General features: G+C 33.9%; 1 protein-coding gene across 4 annotated transcripts; it reads right to left on the minus strand.

Annotated features, from left to right (window-relative positions):
• Positions 1–6,366: 6,366 nt before the first annotated feature.
• LOC18430452 (tryptophan biosynthesis 1) lies at positions 6,367–25,552 on the minus strand. Of its 4 annotated transcripts, XR_016050812.1 has the most exons (11): positions 24,964–25,552; positions 23,631–23,774; positions 19,340–19,501; positions 19,106–19,189; positions 12,821–13,009; positions 9,737–9,827; positions 9,477–9,536; positions 9,100–9,218; positions 7,255–7,371; positions 6,910–7,044; positions 6,367–6,781 (listed from the first exon to the last, which is right to left on the minus strand). XR_016050812.1 is itself a non-coding variant. In XM_006840601.4 (10 exons), the coding sequence occupies exons 1-10, from the start codon at positions 25,216–25,218 to the stop codon at positions 6,749–6,751; spliced, it is 1,272 nt and encodes a 423-aa protein (XP_006840664.1). In that variant the 5' UTR covers positions 25,219–25,552; the 3' UTR covers positions 6,367–6,748. The 4 variants fall into 4 exon arrangements, 3 of the variants coding, with proteins under 3 accessions (XP_006840664.1, XP_020520683.1, XP_088716365.1); XM_006840601.4 differs by lacking the exon at positions 7,255–7,371; XM_020665024.2 differs by lacking the exons at positions 7,255–7,371; positions 12,821–13,009.
• Between the last annotated feature and the right edge of the window lie 1,114 nt (positions 25,553–26,666).

The following is a 26,666-nucleotide window of genomic DNA, read 5'->3' on the forward strand; positions in this document are numbered from 1 at the left end:
TGCACAAGAAAAATATAAAATAAATATTTTTCAAAATATAAATGGACTAAAATATCCCTTAAAAATTATAAAGGCGATTTGGTCATTTTAAATTCTTGAAAGTATTTTTATTTTCATCTATCAATCTGTTCTTAAAAAAATATTAAAATTTAGATTTTTTGAAAAAATATTAAAATTTAGATAATGACATGTATTTTGAATCACGCGATGAAGATCTGACGGTTGGGAACTACGTATATTACTATTCATTATAGGTGTCGTCTTTTGGTGGCTTTATATTTAGAGCAAGCTTTATATGCTTCCCCTATAACATAAAACTTATATACTTCCCTTTATTCAACCGTCAATTCTGAATGGAAGGTTAAGGTTGTTCCAATCACAATGTCATGTCGTTACACTATTTTATTTTTATTTGTTTTTCCTATAAACTATTTTAACACCAAATTTTGTACGTCCAATCATCTATTAAACTCGCACTAAAGAAAAATATATAAAAAAATATTTTCAATAAAATAAAATGACCAACATGCCCCTGAAAGTTTCAAGGGGTATTTTGGTCACTATATTTTATCACAAAATTATTTGTAATATTTTGTATAGGTGCGCCCTAATGGGAAGATGGCATGTACCAAATTTTATATTCATAAAATTTGTGTAAAAAAACTAAAAATAAAATACTTTGAAACGTCGGATCTAACATCAAACGGTGAGTGGTTCTCTTGATCAAATTTGGCCGGTTGGATGGTAGGGGATGCATAGATCCTCTACGTTGTAGGAAAAGTATAGAAACTTTTTCCTTATCTTTATATACACATATGTGCAAAATTGTTCTATGTATAAAACAAGAATATATAAGTATATAAATTTTATTGAGTACAATATAAAATGTTTTATGGTGTGAGCACCTTAACATAACCCAATATTTATATAAGCCCACTAACCTATAGTTACATATGAGCCCAACAACTCAATCTGGACCGATCCAAGGATCACGATTACAATTTGTATTTGAATTTTAATATTATTTTTTTCTTCTATAAATCAAAATCACTTGAAATTTTGAGCATGCATTCTTTAAAAATAGGATAATCTAATAAAAATATCAAAAAAATAATTTGTAGAAATAAATTGATCAAAATACCTCAAAAATATTTCAAAGATATTTTGATCAATTTATTTTTTTTGAATTATTTTTTTAATATTTTTATTAGTTGCAGCTTGATTAGAAGAATAGACGTCTAAAATTTCAAATGATTTGGATTTTTTGAAAAAAATTAAAATTTTAATACAAAATGAGATTGTGATAGTCAGATCGGTCCAAATTCTCATATGTAGCTATAAGCTAGTGGGCATCATTTCTATAGCTATGAGTAAGGAAAGTTCCTCAAGTTAAGAAAGATTTTTCTATCAATGTTCATGTATGCACTTCACTACGGCAAAGATAATGTGTTTGCGTTCTCAAACATTTGAACTTGATAAATTTCAAAACCCGTTTTGATGTGTGGGCTATTTAAATTAGATAAAGGGTTAGGGTTGAATAGTTCGATTCGTGGAATGATTCAATAAACTTTCTACATTAATATACTAGAATTTTCAAAGTGCTCCATAGATATTATAAATTTAGTAAAAGTACCCCTGAATCATAACGGATTTCAACATAAGAAAAATGTTAAAAAAACGCATGGCCTTATGGAAAAACAAAGCCTCATCAAAACTCATTGAAAATTGCAGTTTTTACGCTAAAAAAACTTTCAAATCGATTATCTTGACTTTGACCACTATGGTTATGAAAAAAAAAGGATTCAAGTTTTAAAAATAATATATATTGTAATGCATCTAAATAATCTATTTTCAACTGTTCACATATTTGCAAGATCTACATCATTTTTTTAGCTTTAAATTTTATAGGTAGTATTTGAAAATTGATTTTAGAGTCGTCATAGATATTTTAGCTACCCAAATTGCTTTCTAGACTAAGATTTGAGGTGAAGCTCAACGTTATACTCAATGTTATGTAATGTTTTGCATTGGAACTCAAATTCTCATCAACCACAAAACAGTAGACAGGGACCACGTGTTACAAGATATATTATTTTTAAAGCTTGAAATCTATTTTTTTTCTAAATCCATAATTGTTAAGGTTGAAATGATCAATGCATTTTGCCAAAACAATAATTCTAATAGGATTTGAGTTGCACCTAGTGTAAAAAAACTCAAACCGGAATAGATAACTGGATATGAGGCTGGAAGCAATTCAACCGGCCTAACCGGACAAGTCTTGGGCGGTATAAAAACTGTTCAAAAAATACAAAAAAATATAATTAAATATAAAAAATATATTTCAAGCATAATGAAACAAAACGCATCCAAATGAAGTTCAAAATTAATGAAAAATGGATATCAAATAATCAATTTGTTCTCAAAAAAAGATGGGAAAATGTAAAAATAAGTATTAATGGCCAAAAAATTTTCAATCTTTGCTAAAATGATAAAAATTTAAAAATATATTACAAATAAAATCCCTTACTTTTGAGATTTTATATTTATTTTTTTAAAATACTTGGCCAGTTCACCAAAATGAGTTGAAATTGAAACCGACTATTTCTGATTTAATCGGGCACCTGTTGCACCTTTAAAAAGTTGCGCACCTTTTCCTTTATACAGGTACATTTACATCTGCTCGTTTTGCATGCATTCATATTAGGGTGTGGTTTCTATAAGGTTGCAACCTTAAATAATTCAATTAAGGCGCATCTCCAAATTTGATGTAATTTTAGTGTAAAAGATTTTTAAGATTATCTGAAAATCTATTTTCATATCCAATTATAACATTTTAAAATCCAAAAACGATTAAAATCAAATAGATCTATAAACATATGACAGTCTAGATAATATATTGAAAGATGCACTATTTTTAGGACTCAAAATCTTTTATTTTTTTATATTCATACATCTCGATATCGAGATGATCAATTAGAGGGTTTTTTAAACATTAAAACAACTTTTTTCGATGGAATTTTGAAGTGCATCTTTAATTCTACACTTTAAGGTTGCAACCTCATATAAACTTTTTCCTTCATATTAAGGGAAGCTTTCTGTATGCCACTAGGCTATGGAATTTATATTGGGAAAAGTTTATATGGAACGGAGGCTCTAAACAATCAAATTAGAGCCTACTGCAAAACTTGCATTAGATCAGGTGGTTTCAATGCTCAGATATCCTCAAATTGATCATCTCAATATCAAGATGCATGGACATGAGCAAAAAATCGATTTCAAGTTTTGGAAATAGTGCATTTTGTAACGCATTTTTTGACCATCAATTTTCAAGATTTTTAGGTTTTCATAGATCTGTCAATCTACACTATTTTTTAAGCTTTAAACTTTATAAATAAAGATGAAAATATATTTTAAAGTTATCACAAAGATTTCCAATATTGAAACAACATATCTCGACACTATTTGAAGGTAGGCTTTAATTTAATTGCTTAGAACCTAGGCTCTATACCGCACCCATATATATATATATATATATATATAGAAAAAGTTTATATCGAGCCTAGGCTCTAAACAATCACATTTGAGCCTACCTCAAAAATTTCACTAGATGAGATTGTTTTGATGCCAAAAAATCCTCAAATTGATCATCTCGACATCAAGATGCATGGACATGAGAAAAAGATTGATTTCAAGTTTTGGAAATAATGTATTTTGTAATGCATTTTTTGACCGTCAATTTTCAAGATTTCAAGTTTTCATAGATCTGTCAATCTACACCCATTTTGAACCTTTAAACTTTATAAATAAAGATGAAAATATATTCTAAGCTTTCACAAAGATTTTGAATGTTGCAACCACATTTCTCGATACTATTTAAAGGTAGGCTCTAATTTGATTGTTTAGAGCTTAGGCTCTATACAAACCGCACTATATATATATATATATATATATATATATATATATATATATATATATATATATATATATATATATATATATATATATATATATATATATATATATATATATATATTTGGGATGATTTCATGCAACTATTGTATAGTAATATGATGCAACAACCTTAAAAAACCATCTTATGGTTATTTGTTTGATCTAAAATTTGAAATATACACTATTTTCATTCTAATGAAAAATCACAAAAAATAAAAAATTGAAAACACAACTTAGAAAGCATTTTTTAAGCCCAATTAACATAGACCGTTCATTTTGATGAGATGCTTAGATCTAGGGCTTAAAAGAATTTTTTCATTTCCAATTTTTTGGATGACTTTATTATCATTAGATGAACAATGTTAAAAAAGAAAAAAATGATTTTAAGTTTATAAAGGCTAAGATATTGAAATTCACAAAATGAATGGGAGTCATTTTGACTATATCTAGGGTTCAAATTGAACTTTTTTTTTTTGAGGGGATTGATTATTGAGATGAAGAGAATGTGTATGCAAAATTTGGGGTCATAAAAATACTACAAACATGGTTTTCTAGAAGTGTCTTTTCATTATACTATGATACAACCGTCGCATTGGATCATTGCTCTATATATGTATATGGCAATGATTTCATGAAATCGTTGTATAATAATACGATGCAACAACTTTAAAAAACCATCTTATAGCCACTTGTTTGATCCAAAATTTGAAATATTCACTCTTTCCATTCTAATGAACATTCACATAAAAAAGAAAAATTTTAAAACACAACCTAGAAAGTATATTTTTAGCCCAATTAACATAGGCCGTTCATTTTGGTGAGATGCTTAGATCTAGTCCTTAGAATGATTTTTTTCATTTCCAACTTTTTTGGATGGCTTTGTTATCATTAGATGAACAAAGTTAAAAAAGGAAAAAATGATTGTGATTTTATAAAGGCTAAGATCTTGAAATTCACAAAATGAATGGTCTTGATTCATTTTTGGAGGGGACTCATTTTGATCATATTTAGGGTTCAAATTGAATTTTTTTATTTTCGGGGAATTGATTATTGAGATGAAGAGAGTATGTCTGCAAATTTTGAAGTCATACAAATACCACAAACATGGTTTTCTAGAAGTGTCGTTGCATTATACTATGATACAACCGTTGAATTGGATTATTGATTATATATATATATATATATATATATATATATATGACCCATGGGCTCATGGAATAGTGTAAGTCCAACGGCCAATATTGAATCTAGACCGATCTAATAATCACAATTGTATTTTGTAATTGAATTTCAATTTTTTTTCTAAATTACTTGAAATTTGGAGTGTCTATTCTTCAAGAATATTATAATCTAATAAAAATATATAAAAAATAATTCGCATAATTAAATTGACCAAAATATCCCTGAAAAGTTTCGAGAGTATTTTGGTCAATTTATTTTATTTAAATTATATATTTTTTAATCTTTTTATTAGCCGCGCCTTAATATAAAAAATATTAAAATTATATTACCGATATACAGTCCTGTCCGTCAGATTGGTTTAAATTCAATATGGGCCATTGGGCTTACACTATTTGATGAGCTAGTGGGCTCACCCTAGCATATATATACATGGGAGTAGATTCTATCAGCCCACAAGCTGACTGCTACAATGTCAACCAATGGCGCAGATTCAATTTAGGCTGATCTGACAGTTACAATCTTATTTTTTATTTGAATTTTCTTTTTTGTTTCTAGAAATCCAAATCATTTGAAGTTTTAAGTGTTCATTCTTCTCATCAAGACACACTTAATAAAAATATAGAACAAATAATTCGAAAAATATAAATTGACTAAAATACCATTGAAGTGTTTCGCAAGTATTTTGATCAATTTAGAATACATCAGTGACTTCCTATATATATATATATATATATATATATATATATATATATATATATATATATATATATATATATATATATATATATATATATATATATATATATATGCCTCTTAGCCGTCCGATCAGAATGAATAGTTGAAATAGACTTAATCACATTGTCACGCTTAAATACTATTTTATTTTTTATTTTCTACAATCAAATTTGGAGTGTCCCTTCCACTCATAAGTTACAACTACAAAAAAACTTTTAAAAAAATAAATATTTCTAAATAAATTGATCAAATTACCAAAAACATTTCTCAGTTAGTTCGATCTAGAATATATTTTTAAGTGCCCCCATTGAGATGATAACAAGCACCAAATTTTATGTTCATACGAATTGTAAATAAAAAATAAAAATAATTTTCTCTAAGATATCAGATCTAGATCAAACAGTTAGATGTTAGATTATGGCTGAACTATCCCAAGACCGGACAACCGAAAGATATGTATTATGAATAATATGCATTCATAATACATTCCACATGAGAGAGAGATAACGACAGTTTAATATTCATATGTAACTGCATTTTACAATAGCCCACAAGTTGGTCATTTGAGTTCGTTATTCATCTCTAATTGCAAGCTTAAACAACCTACCAGTTTGCGGAGACCATATCTTCAAACTTTACTCTATAAACATGTTAAATTCCATGTTCAATTATCATTTCGTCAAAACTTAAGAAATGATTATTTATGTGTGTTCAAGTTCTTTGAAAGAACAATGAAGATTGATATACATCTATGAGATAAAGCTAAGTAACAAATGGGTTTCTCCTTCCAATCTCAGGCAGCTGCAACTGAAATTTTGTATGACGGCTGCTGCATGATACACTTCTCTGCAAGTGCAGCCAACAGGCATAATTGCTCAGTTTAAGCCACTATGACTGCTGCTTCTTTCAATCTCTGAAACATTTCAAACAATCAAGTTTTGTGTGAATCTCAAAGATAGAACAAAGTTTAACCTAAAAGGAAAGTAACAAGGTCAAGTTACTGATGAGTAAGCATTTCATGCTCAAACTTTGATAACTAACCTTAGACAGAGAAACCCACGAGTCGAGTGTCTTGATGGCCTTTCCTGACTCCTGAGTTTCACGAGCCATGGAAACTCCTTCAGACAGGGTTTGGACATGTCCACTTACCAGGAGTGCTGCTGCAGCATTTAGAACCTGAAAGAGTCGTTATTCAAAGTGTTATAGTGGGTTTATAGGAGAAATAATAAAAAAGGAAAAGTGATATTTTCAATATCATGTAAATGCACTAGCCGAAAAAGAAAAGAAGATTATGTTTATGCGAATGAATGATAGGAGATGAAAGTTCTGATATTTATGCAAGGTTACTGACATTCAGGCCGAGTAAAACTGTTGAACCAGAATTACCAAAATTAGTCTACAGTCCAGAGTGCTTGAATGGTCCTCTATTGTTCGATTAGAGACCAGGTTCTGTAGCCGACTTATCTCCTGGGATCGTATTTGCCTTGTGGATTGCTAAGTCAGCTTCACCGATTGCACAAGCCAGCTCAAATGGTCAGGAAAAATCATAAGACAATTGTAAGAGAGGGATTTTATACAATGAGGTTGTGAAAAAATCCAGAAGAAGGAATTAAGAAATGAAGGGGGAATGTAGGTTAGAGCGGAGGCCTGAAATTGGGAAATGGGTTTCTCTCTAAAAAAATTGGTAAATGGAGGACCCAACTTGTTCTATACTGAGAAATGAGAAATGGAAAAAGGGGGAGAGAGATAAGATAGTGAGGAATGGAGAATGATTTTTACTGAAAATTGGGTGATTCTAAAATTTAGTTCAATCATTCAATGAATTCAGAAAGTTATTTTTGCAGAAATTTTTGCTGGAATCAGAGGTAAATGGTTCGCCCATTTAGGCAAGAAATCAAGGATTCTGAATAAAAAATCTTGATTCAAACTTTGAATCAAGATAAATTTTTGTAAGCTATAAGATCACGATTTTGAATAATTCAAAATCACTGGATTCAAAATACAATCTTGAATTCTTTACAGTTCAAAATTGAATGAAGTGTTTGAATAAAAGTCAAATTTGTCTGAATCAGTGTTATTTAGGAAGAAAATGATTCCAAAGCATTGAATTCAATAACATCAAGGCAAAAAATGATTCAAAATCACTTAAATCAGTTTTTCAATGGACCCCCCACCCCGGGCCTCTTTTCTATTTTTCCCTCCGTCTCTTTCCTCCTCTCCTTTCAAACTAAATAAATAAAAACCCAAAAAGGCACTGTTGAGCTCACGCGATTGATGAGAAATTATGACTGACTAGGGAATCACCCAAGTTGGGCCTAAAAATTGCCCAGCTTACTACAATGAAGAAGGCAATTTTAATTAAACAGGGGCACGTCGCCAAGTCGTTGACCTCCAAATTGGAGACCCCTTGGATCTGATCCAACCAGGTCGATTCCTAGTAGGATTGGCAATTTTTGGCTTACTGGTTAGATCTGCCAGTTAAATGGCTCTTTTGGTTTTTTTGGGGTGGTGGATGTACGTGTGTGTGAAAACATCAAAGCTAGTGGTTCTTACAATACTAACAGTAGTAGGAAAGTTTACTACAAAAATGTTTCTCTGAGGATACTGGCTTGATTGACCATAGGTGTTGATAGTTACAACCATACATCCCAGGTTCAAACCTTACTGACACACGCACACAGCATATCAATGAAGTGCAGCATCCTTCATATTCTACCAGTAAGCATTTCATTCTTCATAATAGGCATGTGTGTCTAGCAACTGTTGGAATAACCAAGAGAGAAACATGCTACCAGAACTGTTCTACAGAAATTTTTTTTTAGGACAAGAGAGATGTTATCATAAACATCCTCAATATTTGAAAGGAGAGAACACCATGCACATGCATTTAATGAAATTTGTCTAAGAAGGTATACTGTCAATGATATTCTCTATATTGGAAAGATGCAGGATATGTAATTTGTTTGGATAAACAATTTGACCTTTCCAAACATTTTTATCTCCATCAAAGATGCTGGAATGCATGCTCCATGATCAAAGTATATATTTGCTATTTGATTGATCAGAACTATGAACCCAAATAAATCTGATTCATACCCTCTAGGATGAAGAAAAGAATTAGACCATCACTAAAGCACCATAAACAACCATATGACATGCAAATCTGAGGATGGACATAATTCAAGAGAAACTGAACAACCTTTAAGCAATAAAAAGCAGAGAGGAACTTACAAAAGCGTCTGCAATAGCCCCTCTCTCACCCGATAACACGTCCCTTAGTACCTTGGAATTGAATTCAGGTCCCCCACCTTTCAGACTTTCTAAAGTGCAGCGTTGGATACCAAAATCCACTATACACCAAAAAAGCACATTCAAAATGGCTCTGGTAATGATCCATAATAGAGTAACTTACATACTTAGTTCTAATGATCATTAACTCCCTAATATTTCTTCTAAAGGTATCATAACTTTTGAAGAAGCTTCATTAGAGGCCAGCTGGACTATATCTTCCCAAATTATTATTATTATTTTTTTTCTGAACTGCATTTCAAAAAGAAAAAGATTGCATAAATCTTCATAGAGGGTGATAATGAAAGTAACATAATTACAAGGATCAAAGGAGAACTTCTCTATTTTTCCAGGAGTGACATCAAGAATCATTCCAGGACCTGTCAAAACCAGCATGAGACATCAAATCAGTAACATGATGCCCAATAAAAGCTTAACCCTAATTTTGGAGGGGGCAGATTAAGCTCAAATCATTAGCATGCTGGCCAGAGAAATTAAGAACTATGGTTAAAATAATACATACATTGTTGTTCAGTCGTGAATGCTAGGTAAAGGGTGATTAATAAAATCACAAACTTACCAAGTGGACTCATCTCATCTAAGCCCTCTGAATGGACCACCAATGCTCTTTGCATTCCAAAACTTTGAAGTGCTTTTGCCATCTTACCGACCTAAGTGAAAAATATTCATATTTGTAATCATAAACATATACCAAGATATTCAATAAATCAAACTAAGAATAGTTCCATAAAACCCTAGCGACAAATAATGAGGTATGAGCTCCCTAAAGAGCTTCCATTATAATGCCATGCTTTGCCATTTCAAAGCATTATCTATCGAACTATCCAATCGACAGCCATTCAATTAGCATATGGTGCTATAGGTTGATGACACCAGGGAAGGCAACTTAATCCTTTAAATTTTCAATAGCACTGTATCTAGAAGGAAAAATAGTGGCAATCACTTTCTAAAAAATAGAACAACTTTTCTGAGAATTACATCATTTCCAGCTTGTTCGCACAGGGATAAGAAATTATGGGCAAAACCCCCCAATATGAGCCACTTTTTATTCTTATAGTGCCTTGAAGATGCTAATTCTACAAACCCTTCAAAATAGGAAATATGAAGTTTTTACCAATAAAGTTTGGGACAAGTTTCTATAAGGCTACAGCCCTATTTATTGAATTTTTCTTTTTGGGTAATTCAGTGGGGATGACGAGCAAAGGGATAAGAAATTATGGGCAAAAGCCCTCAATATGAGCCACATTTTATTCTTATAGTGCCTTGAAGATGCTAATTCTACAAACCCTTCAAAATAGGAACTATGAAATTTTTAACAATAAAGTTTGGGATAAGTTTCTATAAGGCTGCAGCCCAATTTATTGAATTTTTCTTTTTGGGTAATTCAGTGGGGATGACGAGAAATTATGGGCAAAGCCTTTCGTTGCATTCACTATGTTTAAGTTGATAGCATCTTCTCAAATAAATTTTCACCAACGGCAAAAGCATGTTGATCTGCAAGCTATGCCGACGATTATAAAGAATATCAAAATCTGCATATCTACATCTCTGGACATCTTGTTTTATATGAGAAACATTTTGTTATTCCCATAGAACTATCTAATCTTGGTATTCAATTTGCTGAAATTTCCAGTCAGGCAAGCTAATTCTTCTTTCCAGCAGTCCATAATCATTATCATGCAGCCTTGGTTAACTCCTCCTGATGGAGGGCAGTCATCAAGCAGCAACTCCTCATCTAGTGGATATCCTCTAGTATTTGCCTGGAGTCTGGCATGATAGCATGACTGATAACGCTGGAATCATGAACTTATAAGCAATGCTGGTGACAATCAGTCTACTCCTCAATCCTTTCATAACATGGGCACCAAACAACAATAGCATTGCACGCAATCGTTGGATTGATCCTATCATCACATATCAGCGAAGATCTCATTGTGGAACCTCAATCACAAGCAGTGCAAATCCCCACTGCTGACTACCAATTCAACCCTTCTCAGCCTTCTACTTCAGTGTGTGCGACATCAGGTAAATAATAGGTCAACTATGATGGTTTTTCAGTTCAGCACAGAACTTAGAGATTCAGAAATAACTGGAACCTTCTTATTTCAAACTGCAAGAATGAGTTATCATTGGGTTGAAGCAGTAAATGACGAGATAAAAGCGCTGCACGAATGTCACACCTGGGAGACTGTAGAGAGACCATTGGATAAGGATGTAGTAAGCTGTAAACGGGTTTATAAAATTAAGAACAAGGCTGGATGGTAAGCATTGAATGCTTCAAAGCTAGCTTCATGGACAATGGTTTCTTAGAGCCAAGCTGTCCACGGCTCAAACTGAGGCACAGCTTGCGGGGGACCATTAGCACCATGAGATTTTTCGTCCTTGTATTATAATATTCACTATCCTTATGTCTTCTATTTATGTAATGTTCATCATAGAAATTTCTCATGTACATAAGGGTATAAGAGTAAAATTCTCTTTAACCCTCAAAGGTATACATAACGTACATAAGTGTCCACATTGACTGGAGCAGTGGAATGACCCTGCCTCCTTATCCATGCCACTCTTCCTCCTCTTTTTTCTCTTCTCTTCTGATAAAGTTTTACACTTGTTCCTATTTTCTTCTTGAATTTCGTGTTTTGAAAAATTTTAGAGTAGTCCCTGAAAACTTTGTTTCTATGATTCATCTAGCTTTTTGCGTGTGCTCCCAAAGTTCTCTTAGTCAAAATCACAACAGGTGACTTCTTTGTGTGTGAATAAGGGTAGGTCAGCTTGTTTGGTTTTTTGGGACAAACTTAAAACAGTTCGAAACCTTGATCTACCACACCTGTACTGATATGTCTACAACTAAGCGAAAGCCTAAGGGCATCTCTGGGTTCAACTTATATCAAATTATCCATGATTCTTGATGGAATAAACTACAATATTACCTGGTCGCTCCCTAACCAGCCTTAAAACAAAGAGAACTAGAAGCTATAATCTTTTCTTATTTAATGTAAAGAGTGAAATTCATTGGCAGAGATCAATGCCAGTATGAAAATGATACTAATAAAGATTCAACTCCCACAGACAAAGAATACAAAAAGAGGTACGATGATTGGTTCATGAATGACCAGTAGATCATGGCATCATTTATCAGAACAATTTGACTCCTTACAGCACTGCAAAGGATGAAAGGGGCCACTTAAATAAAGGGCATGAAGTTAACAATATTCATTCTTATCAGCTTAAGCATGAATAGAGAACAATGTCTCAAGAAGACTAACTATTCGATACTACACTTCTATTCTCAATTTCATTAATTGTAAGCTCAGTAGGTCACTCCTTTCAGAAAGAGGTGACAAATAGGTTCATCACAGATCATGAGCACACCATCTGGTCACATGCTCATCTACAAGTCACATGATAACTGCTGATCTTAAATATGGTTTCTAAAAAAGATATGACAGTAAACTAAAGTAGCACCCAATCAATAATTGTAACAAGATCATAATATCAATTATAAAGAAATGAACTTACAATCTTGATTCGAAGGCATAATATTACAGGTATTGCATCAAATTCATTGAACTTCACAGATAAGATAATGAAGAAGGGTATTGAATAGCATCACACTTTATAAATCCATGATGAAGAAACTTACTATATCCACATCGTAGACACCGACAACAGCAAAAGGAACTCGAGCTGGATTTAACATTGGGCCCAAAATATTGAAAACTGTTTTCACTTTAAGATTTTTCCTTACAGGGCCAACAACTTTCATTGCTGGATGAAACTTGGGAGCCATCATGAAACCAATGCCAACGTCTTTGACGCATTTCTTTACCCCCTAAACTTCAACGAAGACAGAACGAAAAAATATACCCATAATGAAAATCATGACTTTTCTCACTCACACATGTGTGCATGCAACATGCCTGCAGAAACAATTTCACATCTTTCATGCAACCTTCTTAGTATTAAACTGGAAAAATCCTTGGATTTCCAAACTCAAAGGAATTTCCAATAATTTCAGTCAAATTGGAAAGTAATGAAATGCACATGAGATTTCTAGTCAACTGTTAATCAACCAATCCAACACTAGAAAGATTTGGACACAATATTATTCATGTATGCAAATTATGGAAATTGTACAAAATTAATTTAGAACTCTACCACAAATATTTAAGTATTCATAACCTTTACCAGAAAATCTTAAGTTTATAGGCTATTGACCAAACTAAGGCAAATAAGTATCTCTGTCAACCTCGTGAGGCTGCATACAGTGGAAACAGGGTTCCCATCAAGTTATGATTGTGTTTGTCATCATTAACCCTGCAGGATCAAAGCATCTACACAAGAATCAGAGAATCTCAAAAACTAGGATTCCCTTCATCGATAATATAAAGTACCTTATTTTTCATAAACTATAAGCATATAACAATGTGCAACTCTCAGTCATTCCACTACTTACCTACCATTCCATCAACCCTAACAAGTTCCTGGCACATAATCATAAATAGAAAAGGATGAATTTCCCATGCTTTAGGCCTCTCAAGCTACAAAATAACCCTCTTGTTCATCGAGATAGAGAAACTGCCCATTGAAATGCAAGCAAATATCCATCGTCTCCACCAACAACCAAATCACAGCCAATCATATCCTTTACAACATGAAGTTCAGCAATGCCCAATCTACATGATAAGGTTCCTTCTCCACATCTAAGCCTAAATATGATACCAAGCTTAGTGTCCATGCCTCAAGGCCAAACAGTCATATGAGCAATCAACGCTCTGGAATCAATAGGGGATGAATACTGTCATCATTAATTATCTCATAGCCAGCATGCTGGCAAATATTCTTGGCAAAATACGTTCTGGTTAAGATAATTAATTATGATAGCATTCATCCCCTATTGATTCTAGAGCAAGTATGGAGCTCCTCAAAAACCTCCAGACATCATGATATCTTCACAATATTAATTCATACTATAAGGATAAAGTGAAAACCATCCAACTCTAGAACAGCTCTCCAAGAATCACTAAAAAACCAAGAAAACTCTAGTAGAGCTCTTTAAAACCCAACAAGCCATCCATCAGGTTTCAGAACTCTAAAGCCTGTAGGTAGTTTCACAACAATGTAAAAGGGCATTTTTTTTTGAGAAATAGCAATGTAAAAGAACATATTTATCAAAACAAAATAAATAAAACATAACTGGAAATATACCTATCAAACTTGTTTGTTCCATATACAGAGCTGCCATGGAAGTTTCTTTGAGAATTATTGAGAAATAGCAATGTAAAAGAACATATTTATCAAAAATAAATAAATAAAACATAACTGGAAATATACCTATCAAACTTGTTTGTTCCATACACAGAGCTGCCATGGAAGTTTCTTGCTAAAATTCTCATTTCCAAATTTGTCTAACTAAAAGATGGCATAGAAGTTTCTTTTGATCGAAGTAATAAAAACAATTCTCCATTGATACATAAAAGATGTGATATAGAAAGAATTTCACAAGGAAGAAAAGTTCAATAATATTTTGATTAGAAAATTTAACAGGAAGCCTACAAGCCAGGTTTCAATGGCTTTGCAATGTATCCCACACATCTGGTGTGCTAGGCCTTGCCCGAATCCCTCAAACTTGGCCTCAACCCTTGGCCAAAGAGAGGTTGTCCCGACTACAATGTACACCTCCCTATAAAAAGGGAAGTGTACCCTCTATCTTACGAAGCAAGAAAACTCTGTGCACCATCTTTCTATATTTACCTCGGCAACTTCACAAAACCTTAGTTTCCCTCTCTGCTTATACAGGACATAAATAGAGATATGGTTGCAACTTTACTTTCTCCTGCTTTCTTCTATCGATGGGAGTTATTAGGGGTGGAGAGAGGGAGGGAGGGAGGGAGGGGGGAGAGAGAGAGGTGGCTGTAAGGCTGTGAGAGAGATAGAAGAGAGAAAGAATTCAAAGAGAGATATGCTGTGGGGTGGGAAGAGAGATTGATGAGAGAGAAGAGAGATCAAAGAGATTGAAGAGAGAGATATCTGAAGGGGCAGGAGAGAGAGGAGAGATAGAAGAGAGAATTGAGAGACTGAAGAAAGGGCAGAGGGGGGAGAGAGAGAACAGAGAGATGTGCAGCGAGGAAGAAAGAGGAAAAAGAAATAGAAGAGAGAGAATAAAGAGACCGAAGAGAGAGAGAGTGAGAAAGGGCTTTAGGGGAGAGAGACGTGGTGCACCCCTCACTCTCATGTTAGCACATAAGCTCTCTCTTGAGCAAGTGGCTAACCAAGGGCCCACCCTTTTTTTTACTTACTTTTTCTAGGTTTTTGATATGAGTCATCACTTATCTGGCCTCGGGCCAGTGGCGAATACATGGCCTGAGCCAATCTTCAGCCCATTGCATAAATCCTTTAAAACTAAACAAACATTAAAATTAAGAATGATGTTGTCTTGCATCAGACTCCCCTAATTGCTCAATGATTATTCGTGGTAAGAAGAAATTCTCAAGAAATGGATCCTGAGACGTATATTGAGGAATTGATACATATATATTAAATTCAACTATTCCCTGAACATTCATTGAAAATATATATAAGAAAAATGCAAACTCAATTTTCTGGCCTTTAGAGGCTTTTTCAACATCTATTTCATTGCTCTCTGAATCCAAGGCCACAATTTGCGGTTTAAGAGTCGACCACACTTCCGCTATGCTACTATAATTCCAATGCCCTAAATCTCTTGAATGCTCCACCTCTTCGACATCCTTGAAATCTTCATCTTGCTTATCATAGATTGGATCTCCTAAGAGATCTTACTGTTCATCTAAATATGTACCGAAGATTGGTGGTGAATCCCAATCTATAACCTACTAATTTTGGAAGCAACTTAATGGAAATCAAGATTCTCCATGGTCAGCTTCCTCAATATTATGAACCAATTGTATTCATAAGCAACAAGATTACCTCTCCCTTGGTTGTGAGTCAGATTATGCTAGTCACAATAAGAAACATCCACCTTCAAATAGAAAACCCTAAACTGATGTCCCCACATCTGGGTCTTCTATCACTTTCCTCTTCAATTGACTCTATAAGTGAAGCACAACAATAAAGAAAGATCACTATCTGCCCATGAGTAATGCCCACAAGTTCTTATGCAAGCTGGTGAACTTGGCTCTTGAGATCCTCATTCTCTTCATCTCTAATATTACAAGAAAGTTCTATGAGAGGTCCCCTTCCATGACCTATTCTTGCTGCCTTAGGTTCACCAAAATCACAAATCCTAGGCAGAAACATGAGCAAAAATATGAGCAAACACTAGCTGAAATAAGCAAGCTCTAGGCTGAAATTAATAAAACCTGACCTACATTCAGTAAACCCTAGACTTGGCTCTGATATTGGTGTAGAAAGATTTTCATAGGTAAGAAAACCCAATAATCTATAGATTAGAAAGTCAAAGAGGAAAAGCCTACATTCCAAGCTTCAACGGCTTTGCACTGGTTAAACCTGGAATAAGATATCAAAACTCAACTCTCTATTCTAAATTCTCTACTAAATTCTCCACACAGACCCCAATTTCTAATAAAATAACTTACTTAGATCCCAAGAAATCCTAATTCTAATTGAAATGGTAGTAAAACAAAATTTGTGATGATATTTTTACCATAATAAAATAGAATATTCAATAAGCACTCTAACTACTTTTTTAAACAACTCTTAAAATCCTAAAAATAAGAAAGAAAAAAAAACTGGAATCCTTAAAAAAACTTAAAAATTCTAAAAATAAACCCTAAAATTAAAATTAAAAGATACATCCTTTGAAATTAAACAAAAACTAAAATTAAGAATGAATTTGTCCTAATCAAGATGCCACGACCAAATTCTATTTATAAATTCATTGTACCATTTTGACAATCATGGGGTAGTGATAATTTTAATCATTGAGAACCATATACTTAACTGCAAAGCGCAGAAGTGCACCCAATTAAAGAATGTTATAGTATTTTTCTTAGAATGTACATATCCTCTGAACTGTCAAATCTTGATCAGCTGATTGAGAGTTTATAAAAGTATTTTATTTTCAGTTATGTATATATACGATTAAACTGAACTTTAGTGTGTCCACCCTTCTAAACATAGAACTCCTGGTAAAAATATAAAAAAATATTTCCAATATTTTAAAGGACCAAAATACTCATGAGAATTTCAGGGGTAATTTAGCCATTTTAAACTATAGGAAATCATTTTTTTAATATTGTTAATAGGAGAGTGCCTGTTAGAACGGTTGATTTGACCAGTGTTAAAAAAATTCGACTTCCTGGTCGCCTAGGTGGCCAAAGGCGTTTACCACCGGCATATGGGCCTAGGTGGGGTGCCTAGGCACCCACCTAGGTGCCCACCTAAGAGGGGGGAAAGGGTTTAGGGGGCATTGTAACCCCCAAAACCTACTTTGCTTGCGTTTGAGAGAGAAAAACTCCCCAAAAACAAGATGTTTTAAGATTAAAAATTTATCTCAAAGTTTTCGATTTCTTGTGAATCGAAAAATAATCAGCTTGATATTTTTTGTGAGTCGCTTTGGTTGTGAAATAAGACTTTTGGCTCTCACCAGTCATCGATTCAAGCCAAGATCTAATGCAAAAGAAAACATTGATATATTTTAATTTTTTTTGTTTATAGTTTACATGATATTCATGAATGTTTGGTTTAGTATTTGTTTTGTTTCCTTCTTTGGCTTTTTTATTCTTGTACATTATTTCAAGTTCAGGATTGTAGTTGTGGCCCATATTCTTGATTGGAAATGGACCAATAATGTGTCTTTCTTTTTTTTGTTGGGATTTTGTTCTTGTATTTTTATTTTGAGTTTATGTTTTGGATTTGTGCACCATATTCCATAATGGGTTTGTGTTTCATGGCATTTTACTAAGAGTGGGTAACCCAATCTTAGTAAGATCTTCGAAACTTAATCGAAATGGTTTATTTCTATTTGATTTTCTTGTGATTCTTTGTTTTTTGTTTTTTAAGTTAATGTCTGAATTTGTGCCACCATAATCCATTAGTGGATTTTTGTTTATGCTTAGTGGCATTTTACTAAGATTGGATAATCCAATCTTAGTAAAATCTCTTAAACTTAATCGAAATGGTTTATTTCTATTTAATTTCCTTGTTTGGTTTTTTTTGTTCTTGTATCCTTTTTGTTTTTTAGTTAATGTTTGGATTTGTGCCTCATATTCCATAGTAGGCTTTTATTTGTGCGTAGTGGCATTTTACTAAGATTGTTGTAGTGATCATGAAACTCAATTACCAATCTAAATTCATCATGATCACATTTGATGTAATGTTGAGAGCATGGAGTTGGAACTTTTTTTTTCTTTTCTTTGTTTCACTTGGCTAGAATGAATTGATATTGGGGAATGTTGATTTTGAGGAATGGGTATTGGTCTATTGGGCATTTTTTTCTTTTTCCTTTTTTCTTTTTTTTAAACTCAAAGTAATTCAATGGCAAGTTCACATTTGAGATACGTATGAAATATGGAGTATCGGGGACTTAGTGTGTTTTACTAGTGTGTCTAAAAAACCATAGCTACTAAGATCATGTTGAGGCAACCAAATCGCTCTAAACAGCTTCCCTAGGGCCTAGACCCCTAAGTTTCCTAGAAAGGGCCGCCTAGTGAAATGGGTGCCCACCTAGGCAGCCAAATCTGTCATTTGACAGCCCAAATGTCAGTTTGATTGGACTCGGAAAAAAAAAAACTAAAATTAAAATTAAAACAGTGGATGTGCTCTCAACCATTCGATCAAGATTGGATGGCTGAGATCAATAGCGCTCCACTGTAGGAAAAATGCTATAGAGCTTTGTAGTTTATTCCTCTCTCTCTCTCTCTCTCTCTCTCTCTCTCTCTCTCTCTCTTAAATTGAACCACATCAAGAAAACTTTATGTTCACTAACCTCAGGCTCCAAATCTATAATGACACCCAATTCCTCCAGAACATCTGCGCTTCCACATGCTGAAGAACTAGATCGGTTCCCTTGCTGCAACAATATCACCAATATACTCACCGTTATCACAATTCTCCTTATATTATATCATAAAGTAAGAAAAAAGTCAGTTAGACAGACACCCAACACATTAAAAAAAAAAACCCTCAATCTTAGCTATAGAAAGAAAAAATAATTATTAACCTTTGCTACTTTTGCACCACAAGCAGCAGCTAGGATAGAAGCCCCAGTTGAAATATTAACTGTGTTCGCACCATCACCACCTGTCCCAACAATGTCCACTGCCTCACTCAATCCTTCTACTCTTATGCAGTATTTGATCATTGCCTTAGCCAAACCAGTAATCTGCATATAAATTATAAAATATTGAGAAAGTTACAAAACAAAGGAGAACAAATAATCTCCCTCATCATAAAGTATCAAGATACAACTTTGATAACAAATTTGATGGAAGCTACAAGATATGATGTCCAAAAGAAGTCAGCTTGCCATGACCACATTATGAATCAATCGACCACTGTCTAAAAAAACAGTTCGTCCACTGCCTAGCTGGAAGGGCCTTAGAGGGATTCTCAGGATTGGGTGGCCCTCCTTGGGGCCAGTACCTTGGCACCCACCCAAGCGGCCCAGGCAGGCACCCAGCTCCTAGTCTGCGTGGGCCCCAAGGGCCTGAGAGGCCCCCAAGAGCACTTTGGATCATTTTGACCTGCGAACATTATATATAGGAGTATTGGTGGTATTCTAAACCCCAAAAGTGAACAAAACAAATTTGAATCTAAGCCCCCAAATCATTTGATTTTGAGCATTATGTGAATCGAAAAAATAAGTCTTGAGGCTTGAAGAAGCATCCCAAAGCTTACCCTTCGTTGTTGGAATTTCTTTTTAGGGTGCTAGTGAAGGTATTTGAAGATTTTTACAGTAAGTTTTTTTTTTTTTAATCCAAGATTTTTGCAGTGAGTTCTAGCTCGAAACATATCAAAAACATCGAAGAACAAAGATCAGGCAAAAAGGTTAGTTTCCTATCAATATTTGATGATTTCCTTTTTGAATTTGAGATGTCTTCCTCAACATCTAATAGCAGTGGGGATCTGGGATGGAAGTATTATGTTAACCTAGTTAAAAATGACAAAAATAAAATAATGTCTAATTTTTGTGAACATGTTTCGAATGCCGGGATGAATAGATTTAATAAACATCTTGCCGATATAAGAGGGGATGTTGCCCCATGTAAAAATGTTTCCGATCTTGTAAAGAAAAAGATTGTTGACTTCATGGAAGCTGAAAAAAATTAAAAGACTAAAAGAGAATATGGTAGAATTCAGTGCGGGGTTTAACATTTTGGATGATGATAACACTAATAAGGATAATGAAGGGGAAAAGGAGGCGGGCCAGGTGGCAATTTCTCAGAATTCTTTTGGATCTACGATGCCTCAAATGAAAGGGCCCATTGATTTTTTTTACACCTAACACCGAGACTACAGCTGAGAAAGGGAAAGGAAAGGGGACGAAGCAAGTGGTGCTAGAAAATATATTTAAAAAGGAAGATTGAGGCCGGGTAATTCAATATATTGCTAGGTGGTTTTATCATGATGGAAATTCTTTTAATACCACTTGCTTAAGTAGCTTTCATACAATTTTAGAAACAATTGGCCAATTTAGGCCAGGTTTGAAAGGCCCAACCTCTTATGAGCTTTCAGAACCACTAATGAAGAAAGTAATAGAACACACTAAGGAGTACCTCAAGTCCCATACAAATGGGAGGCCTCAATTCGGGGTTTCCATAACGATTGACACTTGGAGTGATAGGAGGAGGAGTATCATGAACTTGTTGGCGAATTGTCCCTTGGGTACTATATTTTTTAGATTCATTGATACTTCTGCAGAAGTTCATGATGCACATTATATTTCTGTTTTATTGATAAGGTCATTGAGGAGGTCGGGGAGGAACATGCAATTCAAGTTGTCACAGAGTAATGCTGCTCCTAATTTAGTTGTAGCTCATTTGCTTAGCAGAAGAGGCCTCACATATTATGGACACCTTGTCCTGCATAGACCTTATGCTCGACACCATGGGCGACTTGTCTAGTATCAAAGGGACACATTCGAAGTCTAAGGAGGTCACAATCTTCATTTACAGCCACACCATTACCCTCAGCCTGATGCGCAAGTTCGCAAAAAAGGAGTTAGTGAGGCCCGAGTTACAACTAGATTTGCTACTGCTTACCTGAGTCTTAAGAGCATATATGGTATGAGGATCCCATCAAGATCTATGTTTACTTCAGAGGATTGAAGTAGGTGTAGGTGGTCTATAGATCCCAAAGAAAGAGGTCCCGTGACATTATTCTCTCTAAAGTTAGTGTGGGTTAAAGGACTCACTGGCATTATTTCTACCCTTGGTCAAGGTCTTGCACTTGGCTGATGCTGACAACCTTAAATAGCTTTATATAGGATGCACAAGGAGCTAAGAAGGAGATAATAGAGAATTTTGGCAATGATGAGACCAAGTATGACCCAATTTGGGAAACTATAGATGAAAAGTGGGATATCAGCTTTATAGACCATTGCATGCAGCTGGGTATGATTTGAACCCAAAAGTCTTTTATGTTGTCCTAGATATTGGTGGGAAAGATAAAATCATGATGGATTTATTGTGTGCCTTAAAGACTAGTTCTTGATGCAGACATCGAAGATAAAAGATCTACTGAGGAGCTCATTTTGTATAAGTATGCTTTGAAGTCGATTGGGAAAGAAATGACAGTGAGACAGAGGACCAAATTAGATCCAAATAATATATTTCATTCGAAAATTTTCTGTCAAGTTCTTAATGACTAATTATGTTCTATTCTTGAATTTCAAATTTGCTAAAATTCTTTATAGTAATTTCAAATTGCCCGATGGTGGAGCCGACATGAGAGTAGTGCTCTAAACCTCCAGATGATGGCTATTTGGATTTTGAGTTTGACAACTAGCTCTTCTGGCTGTGAGTATAATTGGAGTTTGTTTGAGATGACATTTTTAGTTATTTTCTTGTTAATATGTTTACAAGTTCATTTTCTATTATGGAAGGTATAAACCTAGTGTACATTAGTACCAATCTAGATGGCTCAAGTAGACGTAGTAGTACACTAGTAGTATTCATATCATTTTCTTTTAGGTGCATACGAAGAGAAGAAATAGGCTTGAGTAGAGGAAGCTCAATGATTTGGTACTTATTAGAGTGAATCAGAGATCTAAGGAGAAGTACAACCAGCAGAAGAGGGATCCCATCACTTCAAAGGATAAGGAGAATGTGATTGGGTGGTTGGAAGAAGACCCAGTTACTGAAGAGGTCTTCCCTATGAGGGTTTTGACCTGGAAATGGTTGAGGAGGCTTCGGGGTCCAGCTTTTGATCCTAGGAGGGCCACTTGAGCTACAACTGCTGCTGGTACTTCTACTTCATAAAAGGTAAGGCAGACAGCGGAGGAGGAGGAGGCTGATTCAGAAGAAACTTAGGAAGATGAGCAATTTATTGAAGAGGGTAATGATTCTGATGATGATGGACTCAATTCAGATGGAGACCAAGATACATGTGATTATGAAGATTTGGTCTAGTGATGATTGAAGAAAGAAAGATCTCCTCTCTCGTCTTTTATATTTCATGCAAGAGTCTTGCATTGAACTTTGGACATTTGAACTATTGGTTTTATTTCATGCAAGAGTCTTGCATTGAACTTTGGACATTTGAACTATTGGTTTTATACTTCTCTTTTATATTTCTAGCATCTTGTCTAGTTGTGACCGTGCATCACTATGGAGTATGTCATACTCGGTCTGGAACTTTGGATTGAGAGTTGGAGGCTAGTACATCATGGATTTGTTTGTGTTTTTTACTTTTTTCACTAAATTTTCAATGATTTGAAGTTTTGAACATGTTTCAACGGTCATGCGCATATATTTGCATGACAAAATTTAGTTAGAATACATACTACGTGCAAAAATATACAAAATTAACACCAATAACTCCATATATGTTCTTTAGAACAACACATATATGAAATTTCTAAAAACTTTTCACCTCAGGGTTCCTGAGGTTCTGGGCATTGGGCACCAGGTCGGCTGCCTAGCGTTTCTGAAACATTGCAGTTGACATTGTTGTTGTTGTTTATACTATCAGACCAATGCTTTGCTCGCCAAATACAAGCAATTTTTGTAGCACTAATTATGAACTTTAAAAAAAATAACAACTTTTTGACAAGCAGATATCAATACTTCATTACATGATCTAAAATAGAGCAACTTGAATGATCAATAGTGTATCCATGCAAAAATGATAATCACTCAGTCCAAAATCAAACATAAAGCAACATCAGTAGAGAGCTTTTCCTTTCTTTTGGTGGTATCAAGTATAAAGCAACACCTGCAATGTTTTTTTCCTTTCTTTTAGTGCTTTGGGAGAGAAAAAAAAAAGAAGGGTTAACGGGAAGAAGTACTCACTTCTTCATACGTTTCCCCCTTGGCCCTTAGAAGGACTAGAAAGGCACTAATTTGAGCTTCATTAGCTTCACTCAATAAATAATCAAGAGCTGCTTCTGCCTCTTCTTTTGATAAATCTTCCATTTCTATCAATGATTCAAGCACCTATAAACAAAATTCACAGGTAAAATGAAATTCTGAATGAAAAGAAGCATCAATCAACCAAACCAGTCAATCATCCCAGAAACCGTACCCACCAATAAATAAAAGCTCTCCCAGAAATGTACAAAAGGAGAGGAGCCAACCAATAACACTAACCTAGCCGCTAGCCTTCCAAGTATCCAACAAATAAAATAAAAATTTAAAAATATAACTTTACAGAATTGGAAATTGTGTAGGAAAAAAACTTCATCTACTAAGTATTCATAAAAAGAATAAAAAGTTTAGCCACTTATGCACGCAAGAAAGATCATTTAAGGTCGAATTATTCTTTTTAAGAAAAAAAAAAAAAAACTCTCCCTATCCCTTAGGTTTCATTTTTAGCTAAACCCAATATTTTAAAAAATATGTTTTTAGGTTTCATTTTTAGATAAATCCGATATTTCAAAAAATATGTTCCAACCCCCTAACCACTTTAAACCTATTTTTTAACCTAAACATATTTGAGAAAGACATACTCTTTCCAAACCTATCTGTTTCTCTTTTCACTTATATAATCCAAACTTCTCTTTCTTTCTCTTTATGCATCTCTCACTCTCTAGATTCTCCAAAGCCTCAAAGCCTTTCTCTTTCTAAAAATTTAAGAGGATGGGTTTTAAAAATAAATATATCTTTTTAAATTTGTTTGGCCTGAAAACACATGTTTAAATTAGTTTAGGGGTTAGAATAAATAAAATCTACAATTTTTATGCCTAAAAATATACTTTAAAACCTTGGTTTTTTTGAAATGAAACCTAAAAAAAAGATGGTATGGAAATATTTTCCAAAAAAGAAGTGCTTTCGAAATAAAACAATGAACATATTAAAAGTTGCTACAAAAAATAAAAAAATTTAATGGGAATAAAAAAAAAGTGAAGAGACCCATCAATAAATCAAATTAAAATGCATCAATTAATTAGAATCCCAAAAAAAAGACCCAAACAAAGGCAGCAAATGTACTCATACATCAATAAATCAACAGCTTTCAACAACCTTCAAGACCAATAAAAGAAAATAAAAATAAAAAGCAATAAATAAATTAAAAAGTACAACCACTCATCAACAAGTCGCCAAAAAAACAACCTTAAACAACAAAAACTAGGGAGAGAGAGAACAAGCAATTCAAAAAAAAAGGAAAAAAATCACACCCACGGACCTCTTTGAATTGGGGAGAGGAGGAGGATTCATATGGCACCCCAGCAAAACATCTGTGATGAAATACAGTCTTCGCACTAACATTTGTCATAGAACAATGAGAAGAGAGAGATGGCACATTTATTGATAGAGGAGGAGGAGGAGGAGGGATGCGTATTATGTTGTTCAGGCCCCTCTGTTGATGATGTTCTTGTAGAATAGCAGTTCTGCAAGTGGTGTTCAAAGAGGAGCGTGAGAAGTAACCAAATGCTGCCATTTAATTTACTCCTTCCCTGACCCCACCCAAGCTCTAACCCTAAAAGGCCTTGCCGCCTCTCTCTCTCTGTCTCTCGGACCTCAATCTCAATCCTCCATTATGTAAATGCCCCTCTCTCTGTATCACGGGGGCCGCATGCTCTAAGTTTGTAGAGCAATTAAGTCTCACCTTCAAATAACGTGGAAAGATGCTATTTCCATACTATAAACCAGCTGTGATGGTGGAAAAAGCACCATTCCCACTGACGCAGTCGAAAACGGCTAATTATTTCTAAAAACGGTTAGGGCCTGCGTTACTACTCTCAAAAAAAAAAAAAACTAAATGTGGAAGTTCTAAAATTTTAAAAGAGTGTGGTTTGTATATATTCGAGACCATAAACAATGAAATTAGAGCCCACCTTCAAATAGTGTATCTATGAAAACTTGAATGACTTAAAAAATAACAATTTAAAAATGCATTATAAGATGCATTATTTTCAAAACTTGAAATCCATTTTTTTCTCTGGATATTGATGCCAGAGATGATCAATTTGAGGATATTTAAGCATCAAAACTACTTCTTCTAGTAAAAGTTTTTTAAGTAGGCTCTAATTTGATTGTTGTGAAAAATTTGAGGTAGGCTCTAATTTGATTGTTTAGCGCATAGGCTCTATATAGACCATTTCCATTTCAAAATAGTATGGGTCGAGCAAATCTATAAATACTTGAAAACTTAAAAATTGATAAGATGCACTATTTCGAAGCTGTGAAATCTATTTTTTCTCATGTCTATCTATCTTGAGGTCAAGATAATCGATTGAAGATTTTTTAGCATGAAAACAACCTCGCACTGAATTTTTGGGGTGCGTATTAATTTAATTGTTTAAGGCCCACCCTTATATAATTTTTTTCTTACATATTTAGGGGTGGGGATGCTACTTTCTCCTTTACCTTCACTCATGCTCTAAATATATGATATCATCATAAATGAAATTCCCAAAATAATAAAACCAACAAATTACCACTGAAAACAAATTTTTTATTAAAGTAGCCTTATATTTGAAAATGAGATTGTATAGAAAGAGATGGCTTACTTTTTGTACAAGAGGTCACGATCATTCTTGTCTCTTACAATTCAAAATGGGTGGTGGCAAAATTGTCATTGATTAGAAACAAAGTTAAAAAGGAAATATAATTCTCATACTTCGTGACTCACTCCAAACTATCTAATTTGGCATCTAATGAATGAGAATAATTGTGACCTCTTTTGTACAAAAGGTAAATGGGCTCGTGGTAAACAACCACACTATGGGCGTAAGTAATTTTTCTCCCACGTGAATGTTTCTTTCTTTCTTTTAACATTAACAATTAATTTCAGGAAAAATTGTTGATGCCCCCTCCTCTCAACTTTATGGGTATTGTCTTCCCTAATACTTTTCTGGATGTGGTTAGCATGTGGCCAGCCCGCAT

The sequence above is a fragment of the Amborella trichopoda genome, chromosome 3 (genome assembly GCF_054954075.1).
Source record: "Amborella trichopoda isolate Santa Cruz 75 chromosome 3, AtrichopodaSantaCruz75HAP2 v2.0, whole genome shotgun sequence".
Taxonomy (NCBI): Eukaryota; Viridiplantae; Streptophyta; class Magnoliopsida; order Amborellales; family Amborellaceae; genus Amborella; species Amborella trichopoda.